Source organism: Triturus cristatus, chromosome 1_2, assembly GCF_964204655.1.
Source record: "Triturus cristatus chromosome 1_2, aTriCri1.1, whole genome shotgun sequence".
Taxonomy (NCBI): Eukaryota; Metazoa; Chordata; class Amphibia; order Caudata; family Salamandridae; genus Triturus; species Triturus cristatus.
In genome coordinates this window covers 1,089,091,941-1,089,119,934 of record NC_140580.1, presented here as the reverse complement: position 1 = coordinate 1,089,119,934, position 27,994 = coordinate 1,089,091,941, and the positions used below count along the sequence as shown (strand labels likewise).

Here is a 27,994-nt window from a genome sequence, read left to right as displayed (position 1 = left end):
CGACCAACTGTTTAGATTACAGATGGTATTCTGGAAGACGGTGACTTTGGGGGCCGGTAGTTTGCATCTGATCTTTGTAGATCTTCGATCTGCATTTGACCTGGTCCAGAGGGAGAAGCTATAGGCTATTTTGTTGGAGATGGGTGTTCCAGCCTATTTGTGCCAATTATTTAAACGTCTACATCAGGGCACTTTTGCAAGAGTGAGGTACGGGAGGAATGGGGAGCTTTCGGCTGTCTTTCCGGTGGAAAAGGGAATGAGGCAGGGGTGCATGTTGGCCCCCACGCTCTTCTCGCTTTTTCTTAATGGGTTGATCAAACATCTTTGGGACGCGCGGGACTTAGACTCTCCCAGCTTGGCAGCCCGAAAGATACCAGCCCTGATGTTTGCTGATGATACCCTTCTGCTATCAAAATCTTCAACGGGTATTCAGCGAACATTGGAGGCTTTCTGCTCCTTTTGCAGACTAAGAAACCTGGAGATCAACCTGTCCAAAACCAAATTTATGGTCTTTAACTCTAAATTGCCCAACTGTCCCCTTCCCCACATGGATGGTACGGTCCTTGAAAGAGTCTCTACTTTTGAATATTTAGGGGTAACACTGAATGACAAGATGGAATGGGGGATCCATATAGCCAAGGCAAATAGCTGGCCCAAGCAGCGGGAGGTATTCTAAAGGTACATAATGAGTGCACATCCAAAATTGTGGGACCTCCAGTAGAAATCTATAAAGCACAAGCAAGAGGTGGGGCACGCTACGGTGTAGAGCTATGGGGCCACGCCAATACCTCCTCGCTCTCTATCTCTGAGAATAGTTCCATCAGGCGTCTGCTGAGACTCCCACCGAGCACACCGCTGATCCCGCTACACCTTGACTTGGGTCTGGTCCCCATACATGAAGTTATCCCTAACCGTCCTCTATTGTACTGGAGGAGACTCTGGTCCACACCTGAGCTCTTAAGTTATCGGGAGGAACTTAGTCACCTATTGACGTTAAGGGGTGTGGGAAAAATAACTTGGCTAAAGCATGTTAAAGACCTATGCCTGGCCTTGGGAAAGGGAGATCTGTGGCTCGCACCCACACTCTCCTCTGCTACGACTCCCAAGAGGGTGCTGGTCAAAGCACTCAACTATTTCCGATTGGAACAGATGGCATTAAGACCATCGTTGGGTAGGTTGTCCAGCAGCTTCCTCGAAGTCAAGGACAGGTACCAATTTGAGAAACTCTTGGACGACATTCAGCCCCCACTGGCGAAGAAATTGTATGTGCAATTCAGACATGGATCTCTCCCAGTGAGGGCAGTAACAAACAAGTGGTCAATGGCTCATTATGCATCTAGCCTATGTCCGGGGTGTGAACACGCCGAAGAGACAGATCTGCACGTTGTGCTCTTCTGCCCCTCATACTCCACGGCTAGAGCCAAATGGATCCTACAGTTATGCAAGTCCAGGGGCTTCAGGGGTTACAGGGTTGTGTTTAGATTGCTGAAATATGACTCTACCCCGTTGACTGTGTTTGCGACCTCCAGATACTTATTCTCTATGTGGTGCTCTAGAGGAGCCAAACTTAACGAGAAAGCTGCTTTAACTGTTTAACTGTCAGTACCCCTCTGCATTTACTAGGGAATTTTAATATCACTCTGAGTGGCCTGTTTTTATCTGTTTTTATTATTTTAATTACTATTTATTGTTCTAGGTGTATTGTTTAATCATGTACACATTGTATTGCTGCTCACTGGTGATCAATTGGTTGTCTTATGTAATTATGTATCCTTCGCTTTTATGGTTTTTAACCGATAATAAAGCTTTTTTGACTGACTGACTGAAATATAAGTTAGAAAACGGCAAGGGGAATAATGATGGATAAAAAGAAAGTATGTTATATAAAATCAGGTATAAACAAATAGATAAAGGGAAGTAATAGAGGTGCAATAAAATAACATGAATGATAATTTTTTACACATGATACTTTTAGAATGGTGTATGAGGTTTTCTAGCTAAATTGTATTGTGCATGTTTGAGCATGTTCAATTAAGTACTTCACTGCATATTGAATGCCAAATAATAGGTGAATGATTGAGGGACGATTGCATCTTCTCCCTGTGAGTTGAAAATGTAGAAGACAAGAAGACACAAAGTATGGACACAATCCATTTTAGTAAAAATGAAAAGGACAATCATTGGTTTCATATTATGCACATGACACTTTAAGAATGGATCATGAAATTATCCATTAATCACACCATGTTGTCTTGGATATGCTTAAGCAAGTGCTTTACTGACAATTATAAACTGAGTGCAATTGATATATCAGTACTCTCATCTATCAGATGAGAATGGAGAAGACGAGAAGCTATAAAATATAAGCACACTGCACTCTAATGAAAATAAAAAGGAAATTGAAAGATTTTATTGGACTCAATATTAACTATTTAATTCATGGTCAGAAAGTGCTTCTGAAAAGTCTTCGGTAGAAGAAAAAAGGAAAGTTGACAAAGATATAATACATGTACAATGGCACAGGACATTCTTACAATACTAAAGAGAATAATCCCTTGAGAGAAAAAATGGCATCCACATGGTTCCTCAATGATGAGAAGAAAGCCAGCGGTCTAGTTGTAGTCTTTTATTAAAAGAGTGAAAGTACTACACGAGCACTTGGAACAGATGTTTTGTATGGTGGGGGCTCTATGGCCCAGTAGAAGGTGGAGAAACCAAAGTGCATCGACCATTATAAATGGATAAACAATAAAGCCTCCGGCTGTCGATTCCATCAGTTGCCCAAAGGAAATTAACGAAGCTTTCTCAAGATCACGGACATTGTGCACAAGTACCCAGGTCAGATTTATATAGATTTATTATTATTTATATACATGTTTACATAATGGACGATGCGTATCGTCTTTACCATAAGCTCATCCATTGTCACGGACGATGCTTACAAGCATACGGGCCTGACTCTTGCACCTATTTAAATAACGGGCGTTCAATGAACCTTACACCATTGGATACAGACAATCTGTGCTGTTCTACATGATCATCATTGGATAGTATTCTCGCCCACATTCGTTGCTTTTCAAGGCACAGACTCCTGCAATATTCAGGGCTCCAAGCTCATTAACTTTGTGGCTTTTTCTGATGAAGGCACCTCCTGGTGTCGAAACACGCGAAGACTCCATCTGACTTTGAGCCACGTTCTTGACAATTGGTGTCTTGCCTTAGATATCAGCCTGTTTTCAGTCATATACTACCAATTATTGAATGCACCAACTTGAACTCTGATGAAGAATATTCATGAAGCAGTCTGATTGGCAGATGTGGAAAATTATCATTTGATTTTGTTATTCTTTTGTTACCATCAATTTGAATGCATGTCAAGTATGAAAGTGAATGAGTGAATGCAGACACGTTTTGAGTGAGCTTGGGAATCGATTTAATGGCTGAACACGGGAATCAATGGTCCCGATTCACAGAACTAACTTAAGATAAAATCCTAAACTTACTACCATTTTGGTATTCACAGAAGGCACTTACTCCTTTTGGTATTCACAGAAGGCACTTACTCATTTCGGTATTCACAGAAGTTAGGAGTCCTAACTTTAGGACTCCTAAATGCCTTCTGTGAATACCGAAAGTCTTAAAGTTAGGAGTTTTCTCAGTTTAGGAGTAGTAAAGTTAGGACTCCTAACGTTAGGACTCCTAAATGCCTTCTGTGAATATTGAGTCTTAAAATTAGGATTTTTCTCAGTTTAGGAGTAGTAAAGTTAGGACTCCTAACTTTAGGACTCCTAAATGCCTTCTGTGAATTCCGAAAGTCTTAAAATTAGGATTTTTCTCAGTTTAGGAGTAGTAAAGTTAGGACTCCTAACTTTAGGACTCCTAAATGCCTTCTGCGAATACCGAAAGTCTTAAAATTAGGATTTTTCTCAGTTTAGGAGTAGTAAAGTTAGGACTCCTAACTTTAGGACTCCTAAATGCCTTCTGCGAATACTAAAGTCTTAAAGTTAGGATTTTTCTCAGTTTAGGAGTAGTAAAGTTAGGACTTCTCACTTTAGGACTCCTAAACTGAGAAAAATCCTAACTTTAAGACTTTCGGTATTCACAGAAGGCATTTAGGAGTCCTAAAGTTAGGACTCCTAACTTCTCTGAATACCGAAATGAGTAAGTGCCGTCTGTGAATACCAAAATGAGTAAGTGCCTTCTGTGAATACCAAAATGGTAGTAAGTTTAGGATTTTGTCTTAAGTTAGTTCTGTGAATCGGGCCCAATATAATTATCAAGGTTACTGTCGTGTTTTTAAGAGAAAAACATTTTTGTTTTTTGTATAGTTGTATACTTTGGTTCCTTCTATGCATCTATTGTGATAGCTGGTGTAAGAGATTGGAGTTGCCTTAGAACTTTACACTTACTTCATTATCCCTGCCTAAGGAACTCACATTCTTCAGCAGGGGGTCCTTGCCTTATTTATGCTTTAAACATTAAAGAGTATGAATCTTACACCATGCTGTGAAGTGCAGCCTGTTTTGATTACCAGACCGCCACACTCAAGCGTGGTGCGTACTGCGGTTCGCGAGGATGGTCTCGTGTTACACTCGTTTCACTCCCCAAGGAACACTGCGCACTCAGGAGTGATCAATTTATACATTTTTATTTTAATGTGACCACAACAAACAAAATGAACTGACAGACACGTTTCGGCCCCCTGGCCTTTGTCAATGTCAGCGTCAATTACACTCTCCCTATGTTTTATCCTGTGACAAGCTATTGGATGGCTGGAATGGCATAGCAGTAAAAGATGGGCTTATAACATCTAAACATTGTATAAACTGTTTAAATACACAGTGTATCTTTGTTCATTAGTGTGTTATAAGTAGTAATCCACATACCAAAGCCTATATTTTGAATTCCATTAATAAATAACATCTATATCAATAATTATTGACATAAATAATGATAGAAAAAACTATGCATTTCATAAAACCAATTCATTACTCGGACTGGCAGATCATATTTTCTTTAAAAACAGGGATTTCATGTTGATTCATGATTGCACTTGCCCAATTAAAACAAACAATAAACTGATGTTACTTAATATTGCACAATTCATCATGAAATTCTTCCCAATGGTACTAAATATATACAGTACAAATGAGACAGATCAGCCTCTCATGTGATTCCAGATTCAACAATTTTACCTTGACTGGGCTAAGCATCCTAAAAAGATGTATTAGGCTTGCTCCCTATGTTCCTCCCTGAATGGGGTTGGATTTGTAGCAAGACCTCCATCAAAAGTGTCTCTTCCTATCAATGAGGTGACTATGTGCTCAGTGCAAAACATATATTCCTAACATCCCTAATATTAAGAAAATTTCTATCAAAAGGTTAAAACATCATTTAGGGTGACTTGACATATCAATTCAATTCAATTTCAAAAAAGCTTTATTCGACAGTAAGTCTTAAAAGCACATCAACACATTAGACACAGACAGAATAAATATCACAAAATAAACCACAGACAATTTTTTTAAAAAATCATTAAATCCAATTAATTACTGTCGATAATATGGTTAAAAACATTATTAGTTGCTAAAATTTACAGAATAAAAAAGAAAAACTTAACTCGTAAGGGACACTAACTAGCAGCAGGTTGGATAGAAGTTCGGGTACTTATTATCCAGGTCCAACTTAGAAATTTAGCTACAGCCACAACTATGCAAGGTGAACAATCAGACCCCAATATCCTTAATGCTTCTATATGTCTTCGAGTTGACATAGCTCTACAGCAAAATCAACCTATGTGTGTCCACAGTTCTTAGTCACTGTTTAGACCCCAAGGGGCTCAGGTTCTAATTTCAATAATGTATCTATAATCAAGTCGTCTTAAGGATTTCACTCTGTCTTCGCCCCTTTCTTTCTGTGGTACCTGGTCCACACAGCAGAAGCACAAGAGGCTGCTGTCCCTCTTATGTGCTACAGCAAAATGCTTCGCTGCCTGGTATGATTCATCCATGTACGTTATGGCCCGGGAATGTTCTAATATTCTTTTCTTTGTGGATGAATCGTGCTTCCTACATTTGTTTGTCGCATGGACAGATTAGACAATACACCACAAAGCTTGTGTTACCATTTAATAGCTTTGTGATCTCTATTGGTTCTCTAGTTCCCAGGACTTCATACTCCTTTACCTTCTTACTGTTTCTACATGCCTTGCATATGGTGCAAGGAAAGAAATCGATCACCCTAGGTTTCTCTTTCCCCTTCTCAGTGTAATGATGTGAACTAGCAGATCAATGTAATGAGGTGCATTTCCTGTGCGTGATGTTTGGCCTCGAGAGCAGGGTGGGCCAATGATGGAATCAGCCTGCAAAAGACCCCAATGTTTCTCTCCTACTTTATGGATCTCTTTGGAGTTCGCAGAGAAATTCAAAATGAACCTTGCTACTGTTTTCCCTTCATGCTCTTTCAACTTGGGGATCAATAGTTGCTGCCTATCCACTGCCTGAACTTTGTCAGCTGCTTCCTTCAAGACATTCCTAGAAATATCCTCTACTAGTGAATCTCTTAACAGCTTCTTGTTCCGCAGTCATGTAGTCTTGTCATACACCAATAAACCTAGGAAGGCTACCTTGGGGCTTTTGATACAACCTGTAAACTTCAAATTTAAATTTTTGCCATTTAGACCTGCAATATAGTTTTCAACTTCTTTCTGTGAGCCTCACCATACAATAAACAGGTCATCAATGTACCTGGACCATAGAACTACCTTTCCCACTCATATTCTTCTCCCACCAGCCAAAGAATACATTTGTATGGTGGTGGGCAAAGCACGTGCCCATCGCGGTTCCCTGTCTTCGCAGGTACAGCTGCCCAGAAAACACAAAAATATTATTGTTAAGACATAAGGATATTTGCTGTAACACCATCATATTGTGTTCTTGGAATATCAGGGGGTTTCCCCTTTCAAAAAGAATTCCACTGCTTGTAACCCCTGCTGATGTGAAATGCATGAGTACAAGCTAGCAATATTCATGGTGACCTATAAAAAGTTCTTTTCCCATACCCTATCCTGAATAATTCTTATAAAATCGAAGGTTTTTAATGTATGAGCTCAAATCCTTGACAAATGACAAGAAAGAATCTACAAAGGTGGAAGCATTTTCAAGCAAGCTTCCAATCGATGACACAATATGGTGTCCTGGAGGCCTATCCCTGTCCTTATGAATTTTTGGTATCTGATAAAAGGTGGGAACCACTGGTTAGTCCTCCTTCAGAAATGTATATTCATCTTGATATAGGATGCTGCTGTCTCACCAGACAGTTATCAGATCATAACATTTCTGAATGCTCATATTGTATTCGTCCTTTATTATGGGCAAGTAACATTGATTGCCACGCATTAGCCTTGTAGCTTCTTCGTGATAATTGGATTTATTTTGTAAAATAACATTTCCTCCTTTGTCCAAAGGTTTTATGACCAAAGATGCAATGTTTTAGAGTGACAGTATTGATTGCCATGAGTCCTTCCTTAATTCCATTCCCTCTTAGTAGAGTTTGGTCCTCCGTAATTATTGTCTCATGGAAACAATCAATTGAATCAAATGGAGTTTGAGGTACATACCTGATGAAAACGAAAACATATATATATATATATATATATATATATATATATATATATATATATATATATATATATACATACATACAGATTTTATGTATTTATTTATTTATATGGTTTTTATATATTTAAATACGTAATACTTTTAACCACTATTTAAGACAGTAAATTGACTATTTTTATGGTTGTATTTAAAAGGGTATTGTCTATTTTTCTACATAAGCATTTAATTATTTATTGTATAAGTGGAGAAGTGTAGCTCACTGGTTAGAGGAGGCATACCCTGAAGCAGAGATCAGACCCGGGACCTGGGTTCGATTCCCGACGCGGCAGGGTCCAGAACCCAATTGTCCACGGACTTGATAATTCTCGCTTCGGTGCCCACTCTAAGCACGAGTTCACACTATGCAGCTCTGGGCAACAAGCCTGCTTAATCTCCACAACGGCCCCCCGCGGCGGGATGCCTGGCTTTCACCTTGGGGATGCCCAGTACGGGTTATCTTACAGGGAAAAACCAGGACGGGTTCCCAATGCAAGCGCCAAGATGCCCGTAGGGTGATAGCTGCGCTCTATAAGTACATCAATCAATCAACCAATCAATTTATTTAATTGCAAATTTGTACACATAGGCATGTACTTGAATGTGGCAAAACGAACAATTTGAAATCAAGCTCTAAGCCATTAAGTCCAATGTTAAAAACAACCAATATCAGTCCTATGTCTGTGACCAGTACTTGCCTTTATTTTGCACTGATGTCTTTAAGATCTAATCACGTGGTTCACACATTCACAACAAAACCAGGAAATAAAAAATAAAAAAAAAAAAAGAAAAGGGAAGAAGGAAAAAAAGTGTAACCTTCAAAAAAGCAATTCTAATGGTTGATGCGCGTCATGTGATCAAGTCCCCAGGGAAGGACGAAACGCGTAATGGCTGCCGTTCTGTTTGCGAGATGTTTTGAATAAACATGCTCTTTTTATCCACTAACCGAAGGAGAGGAGAAGTGGTGGAAGAGTGTTTATGCGATTTAATACGAGGCAGGTTCTGACTCCTCCTGCCTCCCACATGGACCCCTATGTGAATCGGGCTCATCTGTCTCAAAGGAGCCATCGCTCGGCCCGAGCGTTTTGATGCAAATCCGGAAGGAATTTTGACAAAGGAGCCCCCCAACGGAGCCTGGAAACAGGAGCAGAAAGCGGACATCTCGCTAAACACGCAGGTAAGCGGGGGACGCGCCGGAGGACGCGACTTACACGGTGCCGGTGTTTACGGGTTCTAAGCCAGCCCTATTGCTTGTAGCTCCGTGTCGGGTACAGAGTCATCCGTGTTGTTTGAATTCAAGGCTTATTCACTACATGATATGAGGAGAACTCTCTTTAAGCCGAAAACGTACAACAGCCGCAACAATATATTAATTTAAACAGCAATACTCGCACACAGGAACCATGGCAACCGACGCGCTTAAAGAAAGGGAGGAGGCAGCAGCAGCAATGTTTAACGATGATATGGCCCCACCAAAAGACTCAGTTACCCAGAAATCATCAGCAATGACCAAAAACGCTGACATTAGGGACAAATGTAAACGATTGGAAAAAATGATGAGAACTGAACAAAAACGCTGGTGGGAGGCCAAATCCTTACAACGTTACATAGACGTGGGGCGGGTTCCCCGTGGTCTAAGAATACTTATTGCCCCCAGTTATGAAACACCAGACCGTGAGATGATGCAGGAGTGGGCAGAAACTAATTTGGATTCATTGTGCAAATTATTATTTATTTTGGTTAAATATGCTGAAAGGGACTGTGCAAAACTGTCTGAGGACATTGAAAACCTCAACAAAGAATTGGAACAAATGGAGGGACAGGAGGAAATTGAAAAACTCAAAGTAGACATGAAAAAACAGCTTAAAAAGGAAGAAGACATAATTAGGGAACGAAAAGCATTCAAATTTCACCGGGACCGGTGCGATTATGAACAAGGCAAAATCTTCACTTTTGCAAAAAAGTTCGAGGCACTAAAGGCCGGCAAAACTAACACTACTCAAAGCCAATCATATGGGGCGGGGGCGAACAATGCACAACCAGATTTAACCTCTGCATCTGAATTAAGTTCAGCAGTAGAAAGTGGGTCTGAAGCTGAAATCTGCACAAAAACAAAACACCCGGCAGCACGCAGACACTCACTAACAGAGGAAGTGATTTTTTTATGCAGAGAACGCCTCCAATCGCTCAGACCAAGAAAACAACAAGCGAATCCAAATCGAGGCGAAACAGCAAACGAAGGGAAAGAAGCAAAGCAAATAGAAGAAACAACAAACAAGAGGCCACCAAGACGTCAGCAGAAGAAATGCTGGATAAAATAGGGCTTATCGACCCAGCAGCAACCAGTGATAAGACAGTGATCAATCTAACTGACATAGTTCTAAACACTGCTGAAAAACAGCTGCTTGGCTTGGGCTTATCCTTCTGCCCCGAAAGTTCATTTAATTACGCCAAATCGCGTATGGATATATATAAGAGCGTCAGAAAACTCAAGCTCCTAAAACATTATGTACAGTCTAAAAATGCGGAAAAAAATGCTGAATCAAGGGTCAATATCAATAACCAACCTACACAAAAATGATCCCATGGAATCCACCAATAATCAATAATCTCAAAACTTGGTGGACACCCTATATGATCTAATCCATGAGGATGATGATTCAGGGGAAAACATTATTGGCGAAACAGTAATAACCAATACTAAATTGTGCCAGATGCCATTCAAGCCACCATCCACGTTTTATCCACTCATGATGAAGGACACAATAGACATTTTTCAAGAACAAGTTATTAGTGGCTTAAAACATCTAAACAAAGCTGTATTCAAGACAAAAAACAACACTGTCAAAAATAAAAAAGAACTTCAATACCACCAACTCATGACGAAACTAAAAAACAATAAGGAAGTAGTCATCAGAAATGCAGATAAAGGTGGCAACGTCGTATTGTGGAAAAGAGAGGGTTATTTGACAGGGGCAATGTGCCAACTCAACGACAAATCCCGCTACTGTAACAGTAACAAAATAACTTACAGTTCAGTGCAAACGGAGTTCAAAACAAAACTGATGGGGTGGCGTGACACCGGTCTGTTAACTACTGATGAATACAAATACTTATGGAATGCCAATCCAACTATTCCCATCATGTATTTTATCCCAAAAGTACATAAGAATGAAAGAAACCCTCCAGGGAGGCCGATTATATCGGCTAGAAACAGCATCTTTGAAAACACTTCAATTTACGTTGACTTTTTCCTACAGAACAATGTCCACAAACTAGCCTCCTACATCAAAGACACTGGGGACTTTTTAGCCAAAATGATAAACTTTCCTTGGCAAGATGACTATTTGCTGATTACCCTTGATGTGGCCTCATTGTATACCTCTATCAAACACAGGGATGGTTTAAGAGCTCTACGGTACTATTTGTCTAGAAGAGGGGCACAATATTCTGATCATACCAAGATGTTAGTCAATATGGTAGAAATGTGCTTGATGAATAATATCTTCATGTTCCAAAATACTATGTTCCAACAGTTGCAAGGAGTAGCCATGGGAGCCAGCTTTTCCCCCAGCTATGCATGCCTACACATGGGCTGGTGGGAGGAGCTGGTTCTCATGGACAAATATTTGGAAACTCTAAACAACCATGTGCAGTGTTGGTGGAGATTTATCGATGACTTATTCTTGGTATGGCATGGCACAAAAGATGAAGCAATGAAGTTTATTGATTCAATTAACATCAATGATCTGAATCTTAGCTTCACCGCAAACATCAGTAAAACTAATGTGGTTTTTCTAGATGTCGAGCTTATTGTCAATCAGGGCAAATTGGACACTAAATTACATAGGAAACCCACGGCAGGAAATGCCATCCTTCATGCAAGTAGTGCACACCCAAAGCACTTAGTACAAAGCATTCCATATGGGGAATTACTGCGTATCAAACGTATATGGAGTAACAATAAAGACCTAGAATTAGCACAATTGGAATGCTTAACTAGATTTAAAGAAAGAGGCTACAGCAAGAAGTGTCTGGTTAAAGCACTCAATAAAAGCAATCTCAAATCAAGGGAAAACCTGTTAAAACAAAAACCGCAAGAAACTGAGCTTGTTGTGCCACCTAGCAGTTTTAGATTCATTTTGGAATTCAATCAGCAAGAGTCATCAGTACGCAAGATCATTAATAAAAATTGGTATCTTATCAAACAGGACCCAATAATAGGCAAAACAGTTCCCAAAAGACCCTCCATAACATATAGGAGAAATACTTCAATGAAGGACACTTTGGTGGATAATGATCCCTGTGGCCCTCCAGCTAAGGGATCATGGCGAACTCAAAGATTAGGGTTTCACAGATGTAAAACCTGCAAGGCTTGCCAGCATGAAGTGTCAACCACCGACTATTCGACCCCCTTTGGAGGACCGGATAGAAAAATCACTAAGGCCCTAAATTGTAAAACCGACCATGTGGTATATGTGCTGGAGTGTCCTTGCAAACTGAGATATATTGGTAGTACTATCTTGCAGGGACACAGACGAATACTCCAGCACATATGGGCCATCAACAATCATGATCAGGCTTATCCAGTGGCTCGTCACTTTCATGAACGACATGATAGTGATCCAAAGGACCTTAAATATTTCCTATTGGATTCAGTCCCGAGAAACAAAAGAGGAGGAAACAGGGAAAAGACCCTTCGTATTATGGAAATGAATTACATTCTAAATCTAGATACGAAACAACCCAATGGATTAAATAGTTCAGAAGAACTACATGCCAGTTTATAATAATTATGGCTTGTCAGCATTATTACCTAATAAATTTTGATTATATATAACAAAAAATGTAAATAATAACAAAAATAAAATAGATGAAAATTAAAACTTTCTAAAATTTGAGTGTGACTTAAAACACCAAAAAAGCATTTAGAAAGTTCATATATTTTTAAAGACCAGCTTGCTCGTCAAAATCCTCCCTTTATTTCAAATTTTTAATCACCATTTTTCGATTTTAGGCACTTAGCACTTTTTTCAACAAACACTTGATTTTGCACATAACTAATGGATACAAAAAACAAAAAAATAAATAAAGAGTTCAGTATGTGATGACATAGGACAAGACTTGGACTTTATTTTTAGACTTAGGCTAGATTATCAATTTATTGAATAAAAACAATTCCCAGATGAATTGCCATAAGATAAACAAAAATGAGGCAGTTTCGGGAGGTTAAATAACAAAATACGATTACCATATATTTTATACAATACAAATCATAGTAAGGATGAGAGCATTCAGGCAATAATAATGCCCATGGATTTATCCCTATATACAGATTTTATGTATTTATTTATTTATATGGTTTTTATATATTTAAATATGTAATACTTTTAACCACTATTTAAGACACTAAATTGACTATTTTTATGGTTGTATTTAAACGGGTATTGTCTATTTTTGTACATAAGCATTTAATTATTTATTTAATTGCAAATTTGTACACATAGGCATGTACTTGAATGTGGCAAAACGAACAATTTGAAATCAAGCTCTAAGCCATTAAGTCCAATGTTAAAAACAACCAATATCAGTCCTATGTCTGTGACCAGTACTTGCTTTTATTTTGCACTGATGTCTTTAAGATCTAATCACGTGGTTCACACATTCACAACAAAACCAGGAAATAAAAAAAGAAAAGGGAAGAAGGAAAAAAAAGTGTAACCTTCAAAAAGCAATTCTAATGGTTGATGCGCGCCATGTGATCAAGTCCCCAGGGAGGGACGAAACGCGTAATGGCTGCCGTTCTGTTTTCGAGATGTTTTGAATAAACAGAGCGGAATTTTAAGGATTACGTGGTCCGTGCTCTTTTTATCCACTAACCGAAGGAGAGGAGAAGTGGTGGAAGAGTGTTTATGCGATATATATATATCAAGCTCAGAGTTGCCCACTCGTAGAAAGCACTCGGACCACTGTTAGAGCTAACACTCTTTCTATTGATATGGGCAGTGTCCATGCAGATCGACCCTCTGCCTGACGCGTTTCAGATATTATTCCTTCTTCTGAGGTGATGGGTTCAGTGCAAGTGCCGCAGATCCTCCATTTAACATGCGAAATGGCACGCCCTGAATGGGCAGTACAAATGTCACAGTGCCGAGCATGCTGGCAACCGTAGTTGATTCATTAGCATTTCGATGATTGCACTCCGTGAATGAATAAAAAAAACTCCAATGAGTCTCAGCACGGAAAACTGTCCTTAATTCAAAACATCGGCCCCACATATTGTCGGCACAATCAATATCATACCGGCCGTGGCCCCCTGGAATTCGCGGGGTGGTGCTCTCCTCACGGCTGGGCTGCCACGTTTTACATCAAGCTCAGAGTTGCCCACTCGTAGGAAGCACTCGAACCGCTGTTAGAGATAACACTCTTTTTATTGATATGGGCAGTGTCCATGCAGATCGACCCTCTGCATGACGCGTTTCGGATATTATTCCTTCTTCTGAGGCGATGGGTTCAGTGCAAGTGCCGCAGGTCCTCCATTTAACATGCGTAATGGCACGCCCTGAATGAGCAGTCCGAATGTCACAGTGCCGAGCATGCTGGGAACAGTAGTTGCTTCATTAGCATTTCGATGATTGCACTCTGTGAATGAATAAAACAAAAAACTCCAAAGCTTAAAGTGCTGCATAAATTATGCAAAAAAGAAGCAAGAACTTTGGGTAGTTCCCAAGTTTAGATGGAGAGCAGCTCATGTATAGGGAATCCTACATCAACAACGACACTCTGAATTTTCTCACCTCAAATGTCTATTTTTCTAGCAAAGTTTTAAAGCATGGGATCAGCCCAGTGCCATCTTGATATTGAATTAAAAAAATACAAATGTCTAGTTGGTGTCCATGGGGGCTTGGCCGCCTGCAGGTGGTTGGGTGAAGGTTCTTGTTGAAAGTCAGGCTCCGCGCCGAACTTAATGTTGCGCATGACCACAGGCGTGCGGGGGGTTGGATGGGTGGCTGAAGACCATTCGTGTCAGGGTGTTGGCCGGCTCACAGGGCACTGGGTATTGTAATAAGATCTTACTTTGACGTTTTAAAAACCTAGAAATTCTCTGAAAAAAACTAAGGTTGAAGTGACTTTATAGTTAGGTATGGTAAACATGTCTTTCTTTACATTAAAAAATACCTCAGAAACTCACTGAAAGAAACATAGGTTAATGTGACGTTATAGTTAGGTGAATATGTTGTCAAATCATTTGACTTTAAAATCTAAAAAACACTGAAAATGACCAGTTATAATTTACTGAGCTAACTACAACTTGTGCCTCACCATGCACTGCTTAAGAGCTCACATATTTCATCACTCATGACATGTTCAATGACATCATTGATGAGATTTCAAATGATATCATTGGTGACCCATTGAGCATGGGGGTGAAAACATTCTTAGTTAACCCAGTAAACAATAACTATAGCTTTTTCACATAATTAAGTATTGGCCGCATTTGCCGCACACTCCATCATCTGCTCATGATCTGCAGATCTTAACAAAGCAAATTGTTTCTGGATTGCTGAATAATGATGATATGTGTTAATGAACCATCGCATAGGCTAACTGATCATCTTTCAGTTGCTTAATAATGTGTTGTGCTGTTAAACTATCACTAATGAGGCAAATATTTGCCTAAAGCGTATTACCATGTGTAAAACTTACAAAATAATGAACTAATACTATGAACAATCATGCTGCATTATGCTGCATAATTTGCCTTTTCTTGCCACATAATTTAGTCAACCGTGCCACATCATTTGGTGCTCCCCTGTTGCATAATTTCTGTGGCCCTAACTGGTGAATTTCAGGTTTTTAAAAATGTTAAGACCGTATGTTTTTACTGGTATTTTCAGCTAATAAAAACGTTTGTTTTTTCAGTAACTGAATATCAGTATAGAGCTATTCTTCCCCGACCTATAGTACCTGCTGGACTATTAGAACAGAGGAAGCTAGTTTCCTGTCCACCTGCCTGAGATAGTGAACTGTTCTGCTTGCCTCTGGTGCCCATCCTCCACCTAGAGATCCAAGTGTGAAGAAGACTGAACAGAGGACCCAGAGGTCCATGGATGGCGCTTCTTTTGGCTGACTCTCTGCTTGACCTGCGCCTTGGGTTGGATTGTGCACAGGAGCCATGAAAGTGACATTTTGTACCAACTATTTTAGAGGTGTAAATGTATCTGATCACAAGATGAGAAGCTTGAGGGTCGTTTCCTGATTTTACCCAAAGTCTGCAAAATCTCAACAGCAGGATTTGGGACAGTGTTATTCAACACTGTTTAGTTGTGAAACTTTACAGCCCAAGAGTATTAGACCTTTTTATGAGGCTCATCAGAAGACTGGGATGAAATGCCTTCCCCTTTCCAAAAAGAGAACTGCATAAAGACAACTAAAGACAATGTCTGCAGCGGCTGAAGGGTGATTCACACACCAGTAAGTGTAATGTGAATGTAACAAGCCCAGATGCCAGTGGCAGGGTGGGTGCAGGCCTCGTCAGTATACAGTTACCTCCCGGTGAAGGACAGATTGGTCAATGGTGGAACATATATTGCTCACGCATGCCAAAGAAACACCCTGTGTTACTGATTCCAATTCAGGGACACTATGGGAAAATATTCTGTAACACTTGCCTTCTTTCTCCTTTCACTTTGATCTCTTAAAGTGTTTTACATAATCAATAAACATGAGAAAACAGAGATCAGCCAAGTATTGGGTTTTGTAAATTTCCTTCTGCAGGCTTGTGATTTGTGTTAATGCCATCAAATGAATAAGTTAAAAAAAGAGGTAAGAGTAGAAGTAAGTCAATGCTATTTTTATTGTTACACATGTTGGTGGAAAATTAATTCAGCCTCAATAGAGGTCATATAAACTGGCAGTGCTTCATTTGTAAAAAAAAAACATAAGTGCCAGGGCCCTCGTCAGGAGATCACTGTAGGTTGCATCACCCATTGCTCCAGCCAGCGTTGCAAATGACAATCACTGACCATCACACTGTTACAAGTGTGACATTTCAGGCTCCTAACCAGGGCGGGACTAGGATCGCAAACCAGCCCTGGCAATTAGGTCCGACTGGCCCCGGGGGATGGGCCACCACTGCTGCGTGCGCTTTTGTTACAACTGGTCCCCGCTAACAAACAACAGCCCACACCGGTCCAAAACTGGCCCCCACCCTTCCAGCCCACCGGGGAAATACCCAGTGCGCGCTACAGCCAGTCCAGTCCTGCCTCCATCGCTGTAAGAATGGTTTCGGAGGCAGGTATAAGCCTTTTTAACATTATATGGAATTAATAAACAACTGTTGTGCTCATCTCTGAATTAGACAGACAGCGCTGCCATGTGGCAGACCATCATAATTGCAGGTGTTGACAATTGCTGACCACCGGAAACCCCCAGGCTCAAATTCAGCACTGTAAGCTGGCCAGGTGGCAAATGGTGATCAAGAAATGACAAACGTTGGCTTAGTTTGAGGACAAATATCTTTCGTCAGTATCAGAAGACTGTAACAAAGGTGCAACAAGGATAGCAATAAAAAAAATAAAGCAATACTTTGGAGCAATAATGTAAATAATGATGTGTTGTTGAGCAATTCCCCTTTTCATGGTGTTCCCAGTGCACAACTCTTGAAATGTTCTGATCAATAGTAACCTTGTTGTGCTTCATAAGTGTGATGCATTTCGGTGGCTTGTACTGTGCCTGAGTCCTCCTGCCTGTGAGGGAGCCAAGGGTGGACTCCTTGAGACTGACACCTTAGACAACTATTGGGACCCATCTAATTAATAATCCATTTTGTTCCAGGGAGCAGCTGGCGCGGGAGAGGACTCCCCCCAGATTGGAAACGGTACCCTCTCGTGTATATCCCACAAGCTGCCGAAATGTGGAAGTGATATTTGCTAGTAAGTGAAATTGAAATATAACCCTTGAAAGTTCATGCTGCTGTCTTTTAATTCACAGTAAGAATGTAATGGAAAGTGTGATGCACCAAAGTTCCAACTAGGGAGACAATAAATAATTTTAACATGGTGTACGAATGAGCAAATTAAGAATATCCACACAAAAAAAATCAATATAGTAAAGACACGCATTGAGCGTTCGTTTCACGCAGAGACTTAATTGGACAGAAAGTGAACCTCGATCTTGTTTTCTGCATCTCGAGCTTCATACAGGAAGTGATGGAGCAGTGTGGGCAGGGTTTCAACAACTGCATGCCTATACAATAGGATCACATCTGTCTTGGATATATAGAAATATCCAAGGAAACATGTTCCTTTTAACACTGTAGTCCATTGTCTGACGCTGTAACTTTAACATAAATAATAACAGGGGGTCATTTATGATTTGGTGGGCACGGCCATCTGACAAATTGACCTCATTTGTTTGTGGGAGAACCGCTTGGTTTGTCTTTACACATACCGTATCGACCGGGGGCAGCATCAATCAGGTTAGTTTTCCAAATGACCAACAAATAAGCTAATAATCTCCATGAAAATCTATTTATGGGTGGGCAAATTTATGGAGATTTTAGCTTACAAAGGACAAGTAATTCTGGCTAAAACTATTAAACCTTCAAAGTACCTATAGTTTTGAGGTCTCGCCCACTAGGCATCACATGCTCTGCCTATTGCGAGACGTATTATTAGCTTACAGTGGGTTTAGAGTCCATCCGTTGCTTACCATTGGTTGATTTCATTGTAACTCTAATTAGCCTGCTTCTTATTCGTTAGCGTGTGTAGCCTTCCTTCTCTTCTTGTTTTTTTTCCCTATCCTTGGAGCATGGCTAAATTACTTGTGTCCTTCCACTGTTTATTATTGAGGAACTCTTCTTTTTTCTGTTAAAGCACTCGGGAGTGCATGTTTTCCAGCTATCGCCCTAGTGTGCTTCTTTTCCGCTCTCCCTGCTCCACGTTACATTCTCTCTCTTGCATGTGTGTTTCTCCAATACCCCTTCAGTTTCTAGTCAAAAGCTTATCCAAAAGCCCTAATTAATTAAGGGCTTGGCTTTAAATATACAAACTACAATCCTGTCCAGCATTTATGTGCCTCTTTGTGAGTTTTCTCCTTTTGCATCCAAACAGACATTTGGCTCAAACAAGAAACCCTATTGGTTTTGGATTGGTTTTTATCAGTTTAACATAAATGAGCAGTGTTGGACTTGACCTTTTTGGCTAAAGTTCACTTAAACATTTTGCTTTTCCCCTAGACTGTTTTCCTGACAGCGAGTTGCAAAGTTAGATGCTGTAGGTACTTGCCACTGCTAATCAGTGTGCATGTACAGATGTTCCCTGTATAATGGTGATTGGTTGTCTCTGATTGGTATGTTTGCCTTACTAGCAAGATCCCTAAGTGATGTGCACTGTGTGTGCCAGGGCTAGTACTAAAGAAATGCGCAGAGAGGGAACATAGGTCTTCAGTGTAGGTCCTGCGCGCATTATGCTAAATTAGCATGTTGTCCTGACAAGTGCTACCCCTTGTCAGGCCTTACTTTCCCTTTTGCATACACATGGGGCACCCCTGTAGGATGTCCTGGGTAACCCCTAGGCAGGGTGCAGTGTAGGTAAAAGGCAGAACCTGTGCCAGTGTGGGTGCTAGGCCCTTACAGTGGAACATACTCCATTTCATTTTCCCTGGTGAAAGGCCATCCTGCCCATAGGACAGAATGGGGGAGGCTGGGTGTAGTATTGTTAGCCTAGTTTCCCAAGAATTGGAAATGGAACAGTGAAGTTTGGTATGTCTGAGCTCACAGCGTCATAACGCATCTTTTTGGGTAGATGGTTTTGTCGCTGTGTGTCCAGAAGCCGCTGTTTGAGAAAATGGCCGAGATTGTGCTTTAGACCTTTTTGTGTGTCTCTTCAGAATGTGAATTGCCTGCCTGGATCTGGGTGAGGCAAGAAAGGCTGAGGGAGGTCGTGCCCCAGGGGAGGGGTGGAGACGGCGCCAGCGGGGAGAAGGAGAGGCTTGGCGAGGTGAAGAGGCCTGGTTTAGAGCCATAAAACAATAGACCCATTTCCCTCGGAGTGAATAAAGATCCAGGCCCCCAGTATCAAAGGGAGGATGGTGACACTGGGGGGGAGAGATACGCAAGTCTGATTTCGAGATGGGTCAGAGACCCCGGAGCACAAGGAAACTTCAAAGACAATAGGGGTATAACTAGAAGAACGGCAACCCCAAGACTTTGGTTATGTTGATGATGTCGTCGAGAACGGTCTCGGTATCGTTCAGAGAAGTGCTGGGAGTGCTTTGAAGACGGGGTGGACTGGTCGAGTCTCTGGCAGCTTTGACCTGTCCACGATCGGGAAGAACCCCTCTGCCTCAGGAAGAGTTGCTGAATAGGCTGCGGGAGACATTTAACCCTTGCTTTGTGATCTGGGGCTTGTGGGCAGTTTGTAGCTCTTGACCGAGGGGAGACTGAAGGGGCGCTGCAGTGGGTCGTGCCCTCCCTTCTTCCTGAGCAGGACTTTGCTGTGTGCTGCGTCCTGAATCCTAAGGGCCCAAGGTGAGCTGGTTCCCTGTTCAGAAACACAGGAACATAAAAGTTACCAGGAAGTCTCAAGTGGCGCGGTGGTGGGACTGTGTTGTGGCAGCCTGAGACCTCCGAAGGGGTGCCTAAGGTGATCGTGGGCACCCGGAGCAAATCAAGACTCTGACACGCAGGGTGCGTGTCTTGGTGCGGCTACAGGTGTTGGAGCGCCTGTGGATTGTGGGCATCGTGGAAGAGAGCCGAGATTCGGGATGCGCAGGGGGTGCGTGTCACATTGCAGTCAAGGTGCTAGTGAAGAGCGCCAGTACATCGTGGGCACCAAGAAGGAGTGAGTCTCTGACATGCGGGTCAGCGTGTGGTGGTGCAGCCAGGACGTTAGTGGAGAGCGCCTGGTACCTCGTGTGCACCAGGAGGAGAGGTGAGACTCAGACGCGCAGTGTGCGTGTCGTGGTGTTACCAGGGTGTTAGTGGGAAGCGCCTGGGTCGTCGTGTGCACTAAGAAACGAGGTGGGTCTCCAGCATGCAGGGTGCTTGTGGAGGTGCAGTTGCGGTGCTAGAGGAGAGTGTCTGAAGATCGTGTGCACCAGGAGATGGAGCGAGACTCGGACGCGCAGGGTGCATGTCAAGGTGCCAGCCGAGGCGTTGTGAGGTGCGCCTGGTCATCACAGGCCGGAGGAGGAGTGGGTCTCGGACATGCCGGGGGTGCGTGTCGAAGGTGCCACCGGAGGTGCTGGTGAGGAGTACCGGGGAGCAGTGAGCACGGGGGAGCGAAGAAGTCCTAACAGTGCTGGAGAGGAGGGCCAAGTGATCGGGCCCTCGAAGGCAACGTGGGGTGGCACCAGCGTTGTGTGGAAGGCTTTGTGGAAGGAGTTTGTGCTGAACGTTGGCGGCCCAGCCCGGCAGCCATGGAGGAGTTGAACTACTGGCCCGAGTGCGCCTTGCCCATGGTGACAAGTTCTGGAGTGAGGCCAAGCCACTGCTGCAGGAGAGGAGAGTGGGGTTGCGCCCCCCCAGGTAAAGTGGATCATCGCCTAGGGCGGGGTGCAGGCTCGGAGGGACATTCTCTTGGCCTCTCGCTGCTGGCAGCTGAGTGCGCCTGTTGCTTCAGCCCAGATCTCGGTCAGTGCTGGACCCAGACGGGGCAATACAGGGGCCAGGGCCCAGAGTGGAACTTGGGTGTCATCGTTGATCTGTGTTGGGGGCAACCAGTCGCACAACTTCTGAAAACAGTCGTATAACACTTTGCATATTTGCTGCTAACGAACTTTCGAACTATTGGACAACGTCTGACACTAGTGGTGCTGAAAGAACTGAGGGGTTAGTGCGCCACGCACTACGTGATGTTTCTCTTGCAGGATGCAGGATCATAGTGTGGCGCACTGCATTGGTTATTTACTGCACTGTACTGAATTGCACTGTGACGCGTTTGCTTATTTCTTCCTTGCACAGGGCATGCTGGTGGTGATACGCATTGCATTGTCTTCCTATCACACTGTACATAATTGCAGCGTGACGCATTGCTGTATTTCTTCCTTGAACAGGGCATGCTGGTAGCGATCCGGGTTGCATTATCTTGTGTTGACTCAGTACATGATCGTGACGCTACGCATTGCATTGTTTCACTGTGGCATGGCACAGGAACCCATCATTAAGAAGGGCAGTATTCCTTTTATTTTGCAACGTGTATGATTCTAGTGATACGACGTACCTAACCTGTTGAGAACGGTTACAATTAACCGTAACTGTCGGTTAGAAGCGGTGGTTGGGGAATAGGACTGCCCAACCCACTGGAAACAATATTACCCATTGTGTATATGTTGGATTTGTATCGTGTGGTCATTTTGTATCTCTTTCTATATAAAGTATACTTGTTTTATACAAACTCGTGTGGAGTCCATTTGTGGCGACATCATTGGGATTGCTGTGGGCGTGGTTGCACATACTGAACACTCGTACCTTGGAGATAAGTCTGACTGCTCGTGTCAAGCTACTAAGTGGGTGAGCAGGGCTGTCTCGGACGGTGTCCTTTCTTGGCCTAACGTGGAAGCGGGGGGTCTGGGTCGCGCACTTGACAACAACGGTGCGCGAGGGATCTCCGGCTTCTAACAATCAGGGAGAAGGATTTTACTGTAAATAATTGGAAATGGCAGTTACAAATGGTACATATATAATCATCACTATGTTTGCACGGGGGAGAGAACAAGGTTTGGATCAGCATGTAATCTGAACTCTGTTATGGAATACTGGCTCACACTGCCTTCAGCCTCAGCTCCAGAGCTATCAGTCATGCTCCATTCTGAACACCCTACCACTACCAGTACTCATCTGACACCTAAATGCAACTCAGCTCGCATGTGCGCTATAAGCATTGAAAAACCCAATGTTCTCACCCTGTTAGTGCCGAGACCTCTTGGCTTTGCCAAAACTTAGTAAAGTAAATTCCAAATACAATACAAAATTGCACTAAAGCAAAGAAACTTTACGAATGTCAACAAATTCAAAATCTTTACTTCCATAAAGCATACAATGTATGGACAGTACCAACTTATAGGTCGCACAGGCAAAACCTATTGTCTTTGCCAGTGCTTGATTCAGGTACCTTTTGTGTGAAAATCAGGTCTTTTGCAAGCTTTTTTGTGCACAAGTGTAAATTGTGTTGAGTCACTGAGCCGGAAAATCTATGCAATGTATGCACTAGAGTACAAAATGCACTCGAATAACAATGTGAGATGGTTTCAGAGTAACTTGCAAGAGAAAGCTAAGCATACTAGACACTTACATACACAATGCTTATGAGTTATCAGTGCCAACTAATACAACTAGAAAAATCTAGGTGAGTGCATGTGCATCGAAAAAGTAGAAAACTTCACGAAGTACAGCTAGGTCAATAATCAGAGCTAAACAAACCTATGCTTTAATCCTGTAAAAAAGTGCTTGACATATTTGCACTTTACCAATTGTGTGCAGTTGAAGGGGTTTCCAAAAACCTTCATAGAGACTGAGTTTATCTTGCCATCTTTCCACAATTTGCCATCCGCAGTTGTAGCTGGTTACTTCCTTATTGAAATTGTCAATGGTATGTAGGCTGAAATAATGCACTTTTTATGGTGATCCACAATGCTGTTCCAAGATAGCTAAAACGATTAGATATTTTCAGGATATCCATTGCATTCATTTAATCAGTTGGTAACAATTTAGAAAATCAAAGTGTACATTGAATATCTAGCACATGTCAGGCCCATGTATCTTTTTGTCTTAAGTCCACATTAATTTCAGAACAATCAGCACTCCTAACACTTTAAAGTCTGGTGCACTTTAGACTTTCCTCACTTCCTATAGGGCTAGTACATATTTCTTTAAAATCGAAAAATGAAGTAACAGATGGAGTTCAGACATTCGTAAGCAGGTGACTCAATAACATTGCCTCAGCTTTCTCGTCTGCCAAACAAGTGAGTACTTACAAAAGACAGTATTAAGCAATATAAAATACATACACGCATCTTTTTATCTTAGAGTATAATTGAATACAACAGTCTATGATTGAAAAAAAGAACATAAAACAAACCACATTACTAACTCTTTACTTTTGTTTGCATTGAATTTGCTTTGAAATTACATATGCACATTGCACAATGTGTTATAGCTTGAGTCTAGTGCATAGGGTGTTTGGGTGTCGACGACGTTTCGATGCCACATTAAATATAGGGCATCATCTTCAGGACAAACAAATAATGCACTGCTGTCTTGATAATATATCACACCTTTTTTACAATTCTAAGGTGGCAGAGAGTCGACGGTTCATTATAGGCGCGGGAGCGCTCAACATCTGGACTTTGGGGGTTGCTGACACCAGCGGGATCAATTCTGTTTGCTTTATGGCAGAAAGTCCTGTTGGGTGCTGTGTGCCAGCTGTTAGAGAATGCCCACGCTCACTTAAGTAATGCGATCGTGCATTCTCTAACAGCTGGCACACAGCACCCGTCGACTCTCTGCCACCTTAGAATTGTAAAAAAGGTGTGATATATTATCAAGACAGCAGTGCATTATTTGTTTGTCCTGAAGATGATGCCCTATATTTAATGTGGCATCGAAACGTCGTCGACACCCAAACACCCTATGCACTAGACTAAAGCTATAACACATTGTGCAATGGTGTTAAATGATTAATTTGTGTCTGTCTATACTGAGAACAACTGTACAGACCCATTTTGGCTTGCCTTTTGGCCAATTCTGTGTTCATTGTTCTGTCTTGTGTTCTGTTGGTCTCGGCTGTGCCCACTTGTCATTTGAATGTTTTATTTGATACTACTTTTGAAAAATACTATGAAAATAAATTCTTGTCCGGCTGGACAAAAGACATACATTCTATTCTAAGTGTATGGTTATCTATCACACTGTATTTCTCCTGAATAGGGACCACTGTTCTCTATAACGTAAAAATATAGCCGTCCGGAGTGCTGTTGGTACGAATCGTACTTGATGGTACGTAAAAAGCTGCCTAACTCTGTCCGCATGTCACGTACGCGCCGTCCCGGATCACATTTGTATGTGTTTTTGTGTCGGTCGGTGTTTTGTACGAATCGTACGGAAATGGTGTTTCCGTACGAATCGTACTTGCATGTTTGTATGGTGTTTTTACCGGGTACGAGTCGGACAGAGAAAACGCTCCGACCGACGGTTCGTACCCGGTTTCTCCAGGATCGGAATCGACCCCTTAGAAGGTTGCAAAAAACCGAGATGCACTTTTTATGGTCTGGCTTGGTAGCGCAGCTGTCACTAGAGAATGGTGCGACCATCACTAGAGAGGGGCTTTGGCTCCACCCGCATGTTGGGAACCTGGAGTACTTGTTTTGATTGGGCAGAAGTTGTTTGTGCCCACAAAAAAGTGCTTCTCCTTCACACAGCTGAGATCACTTTGTTTATTTATCCAGCTGCCTGAGGTTGAGCTTTCAAGGGCACACACATGACATTGTAATGCTATTAAAGTGTCTGAGATAACTGAATAATTTTGTTTCAATTTAATTTAATTTTAACTAAATATTTTAGCTTTTCTCTGGTAGAAACATAGATGGGAGTAGGGCATTCATTAACCTACATGGATTTTTAGGTCTGGCTTGACAGTGCAACTGTCACCTGACATTTTAACCTACACCAATAATATTCCACAGTTCTTTGCTTCCAAACAAAAACACATCAATTGCTATGCTATTTACTTTCTATGCTTTCCATTATTATAATTTTTTTTAAAGCCAGACTTATTGGCATTGCCAGTACTTGTTTAAAATGTTTGCCCGGTCCTATAAAGGATGCATGGAAATAAAAAGGTGAAGGGTGAAATGCTTCAATTAATCTCAGACACTGGCACTTGTCTGCATCCCAGTCTGTCTATTTTTAAGCCCACTTTGTAACTTCAGAAGGGATCAATCATATTCCAATCGGACTAGGTCGTGCTCCACTAAGAACAGCCCTTCCCGAAGTGTCTGGCCTATAAAGATTATATATCATGTGTTGACATCTCCTTTATAGAACTGCAGACCTGACATCATGAAATAACTTTAACAACCGCTGTGGCAGCTGAGGGACTTAGTTAAATGAGATTCCGCGCCTGAGTTTATCTGTCTACCTACCACTGTAGATATCACACTCTTCAATGTGTGGAGTTGCTGCATTAGGGAATACGCCTGGTTGCAGAATTTATAACCCGCCTGCATTTTTGCTGAACAGGTTCATTTTCTAAATATAAAATTTAATATGACAAGAAGAGAGGGTGGCTGTGTCTGAGCGATAGAGAAACACACCGGAAGCATCACATTTGAAACAGGAAGTCGATGGCCTACTTCACCAAGCTTAATTTGTCTTTCCACAAAATAGGAAGTCGATGGCCTACTTCACCAAGCTTAATTTGTCTTTCCACAAAATAGAGACGGAACTCATAGGTGGGAAATGTCACCAGACCTTAGCATTTCACAACACAGCAGTGTCCACAGCCCAGTGTTCACGGTCGGACTGGGAACAGCAACCAGCCCTGGCAATGTGCTCAACCGGCCCTGGCGGTGGGATGGGGGGGAGTAGGGGGGCGTGCTTGTGAGGGTTATGCTAGTGAGAAGCACCGTTCCCGCATTTGTGACAGGGGGCCAATATTGTAGCACTGCTGCAAAACTGGCACCCACAGGTCCAAAACCGGCCGACTAGGAAAATGCCAGGTGCCCGCTATGGCCAGTCCGGCCCTGCCAGTGTCCTTCCTACAGAAGCCAAGTGATTCCTGAAAAGACAACTGTTTGATGACAGACAGACACTCCACCTGCTGTGACTCCTCCCCAGCAGGAGGACATCCTTAAATGTCGCACCAGCTCTGATCACTTTACAGGCAACACCAGGGGGTTGCATCTGGTTCCTCTCTGACACAACGACCCTCAGCGCCCTCTGTGGGTGTAAGCAGGAGCTGCCCTTCTGGTTTATTTTCCCTGGACTGTATTTCCCAAAGAGTGATGCATTGTTAGTGTCTTAAATGGACATTTGGGTGGTAAATCTATAGGATGCATTTTACTTAATATTAGAAAGCAGTGTTTGGAGAAAGGGCAGCCTTTTATAGGTTATTCCCTATAGGGGTAGGTGTTAAAAGAATACACATCAAAAGGTGTTAATCGTGCTAGTCACCTATGAAAGGGATGATTAACCTCACGTATAAGGACTGTGATGAGGAGGAGTAGGACTCAGAGTGATGAAGATTAAGGGGATGTGATCTGGGCCCCAACCCCTCAGGTTCACCACTGCAGCGGTCGAGGATCACATGGCAGGTTAAGCAGGACATGTGAGAAGGAGCAGTCAACATTCCCATGAACGTACGTATAGTCAAGTGCCATTGGTTGTGAAACTCGAGTCCCCTCTTAGTAATGATGCTAAAACAGGAACACCACGCGACACACCCGGATTAGCAGAATGCACCATGGCATTACTGACACTACGTCTGACAGACACGCCCACTCCCACAAACACTGCTGAACCCATTCAGGAGTCACAGACTGGTTCACTGGCATGGCTCCAAAAATATGTGCATGTAAAGGAGAAACCTGGCCTTGGAAAAGAAAACGAAATTTCTAAACATACATATTCGATTATGAATGTAATTGTTTTTTTTGTGTAGCACCAGTTGTTTTTATGCCCATTGGCTTATTAAAATGTATATTTTATCTTAAGACATTTGTGAAAACATTTGGATGAAATGTAACATAACATTTCCACAAGGGACAAGAAAACACATATTTTGGGACAGGAGGATGCGTACCGGATGCCAAAGACACAGACACAGGGACAACCAGTGACATAGCAATGGCGCCCTGTAAATACAGCCATAGCATACAGTGGGCCTCCCAGATCCAAGGACCCTGGTGCCACTGCACCTGCTGCACTACAGATAGCTACATGCCTGCCCTGGCCCTTCATTGCACTCTTTCTGCCCTACATTATATACTCTCTGCCATCCACTGACCAACCTGTTGCAGCGTTTTTTTGTTTTTTCTTGCGGAGTTTTATATAGCGCAAGCTTGACCCGCAACCGAATCGGGTATCAGAGCTCTTTACAGAGCACCAGTTACGTTACCTGAGGACACGCATTCATTTTTGTTAGGCACGGGGAGATTAAGGGGCATATGTATCAAATTCTCTATTTGCGATTCTCAAATAGCGATTTTTTGAGAATCGCTATTTGGGAATCGCAAACGAGATGTAAGTAAAAATTTGCAAATTGTTAGCGATTCCTTGGCATTCCTTAATGGCGATTTGCAAATTGCCAATCGCAATTGAGGAATACCTTCCCATTCAT

The 27,994-nt window shown here is 42.1% G+C and overlaps 1 protein-coding gene across 1 annotated transcript in view; it reads left to right on the top strand.

Annotated features, from left to right (window-relative positions):
• The window catches only part of LOC146868718 (uncharacterized), a 169,656-nt gene that overhangs the window by 13,340 nt on the left and 128,322 nt on the right, over positions 1-27,994 (top strand). Inside the window, exon 2 of the mRNA XM_085613522.1 lies at positions 17,493-17,590. Coding sequence (XP_085469648.1) covers positions 17,493-17,590 — 98 coding nt within the window. The remainder of the gene's footprint in view (positions 1-17,492; positions 17,591-27,994) is intronic.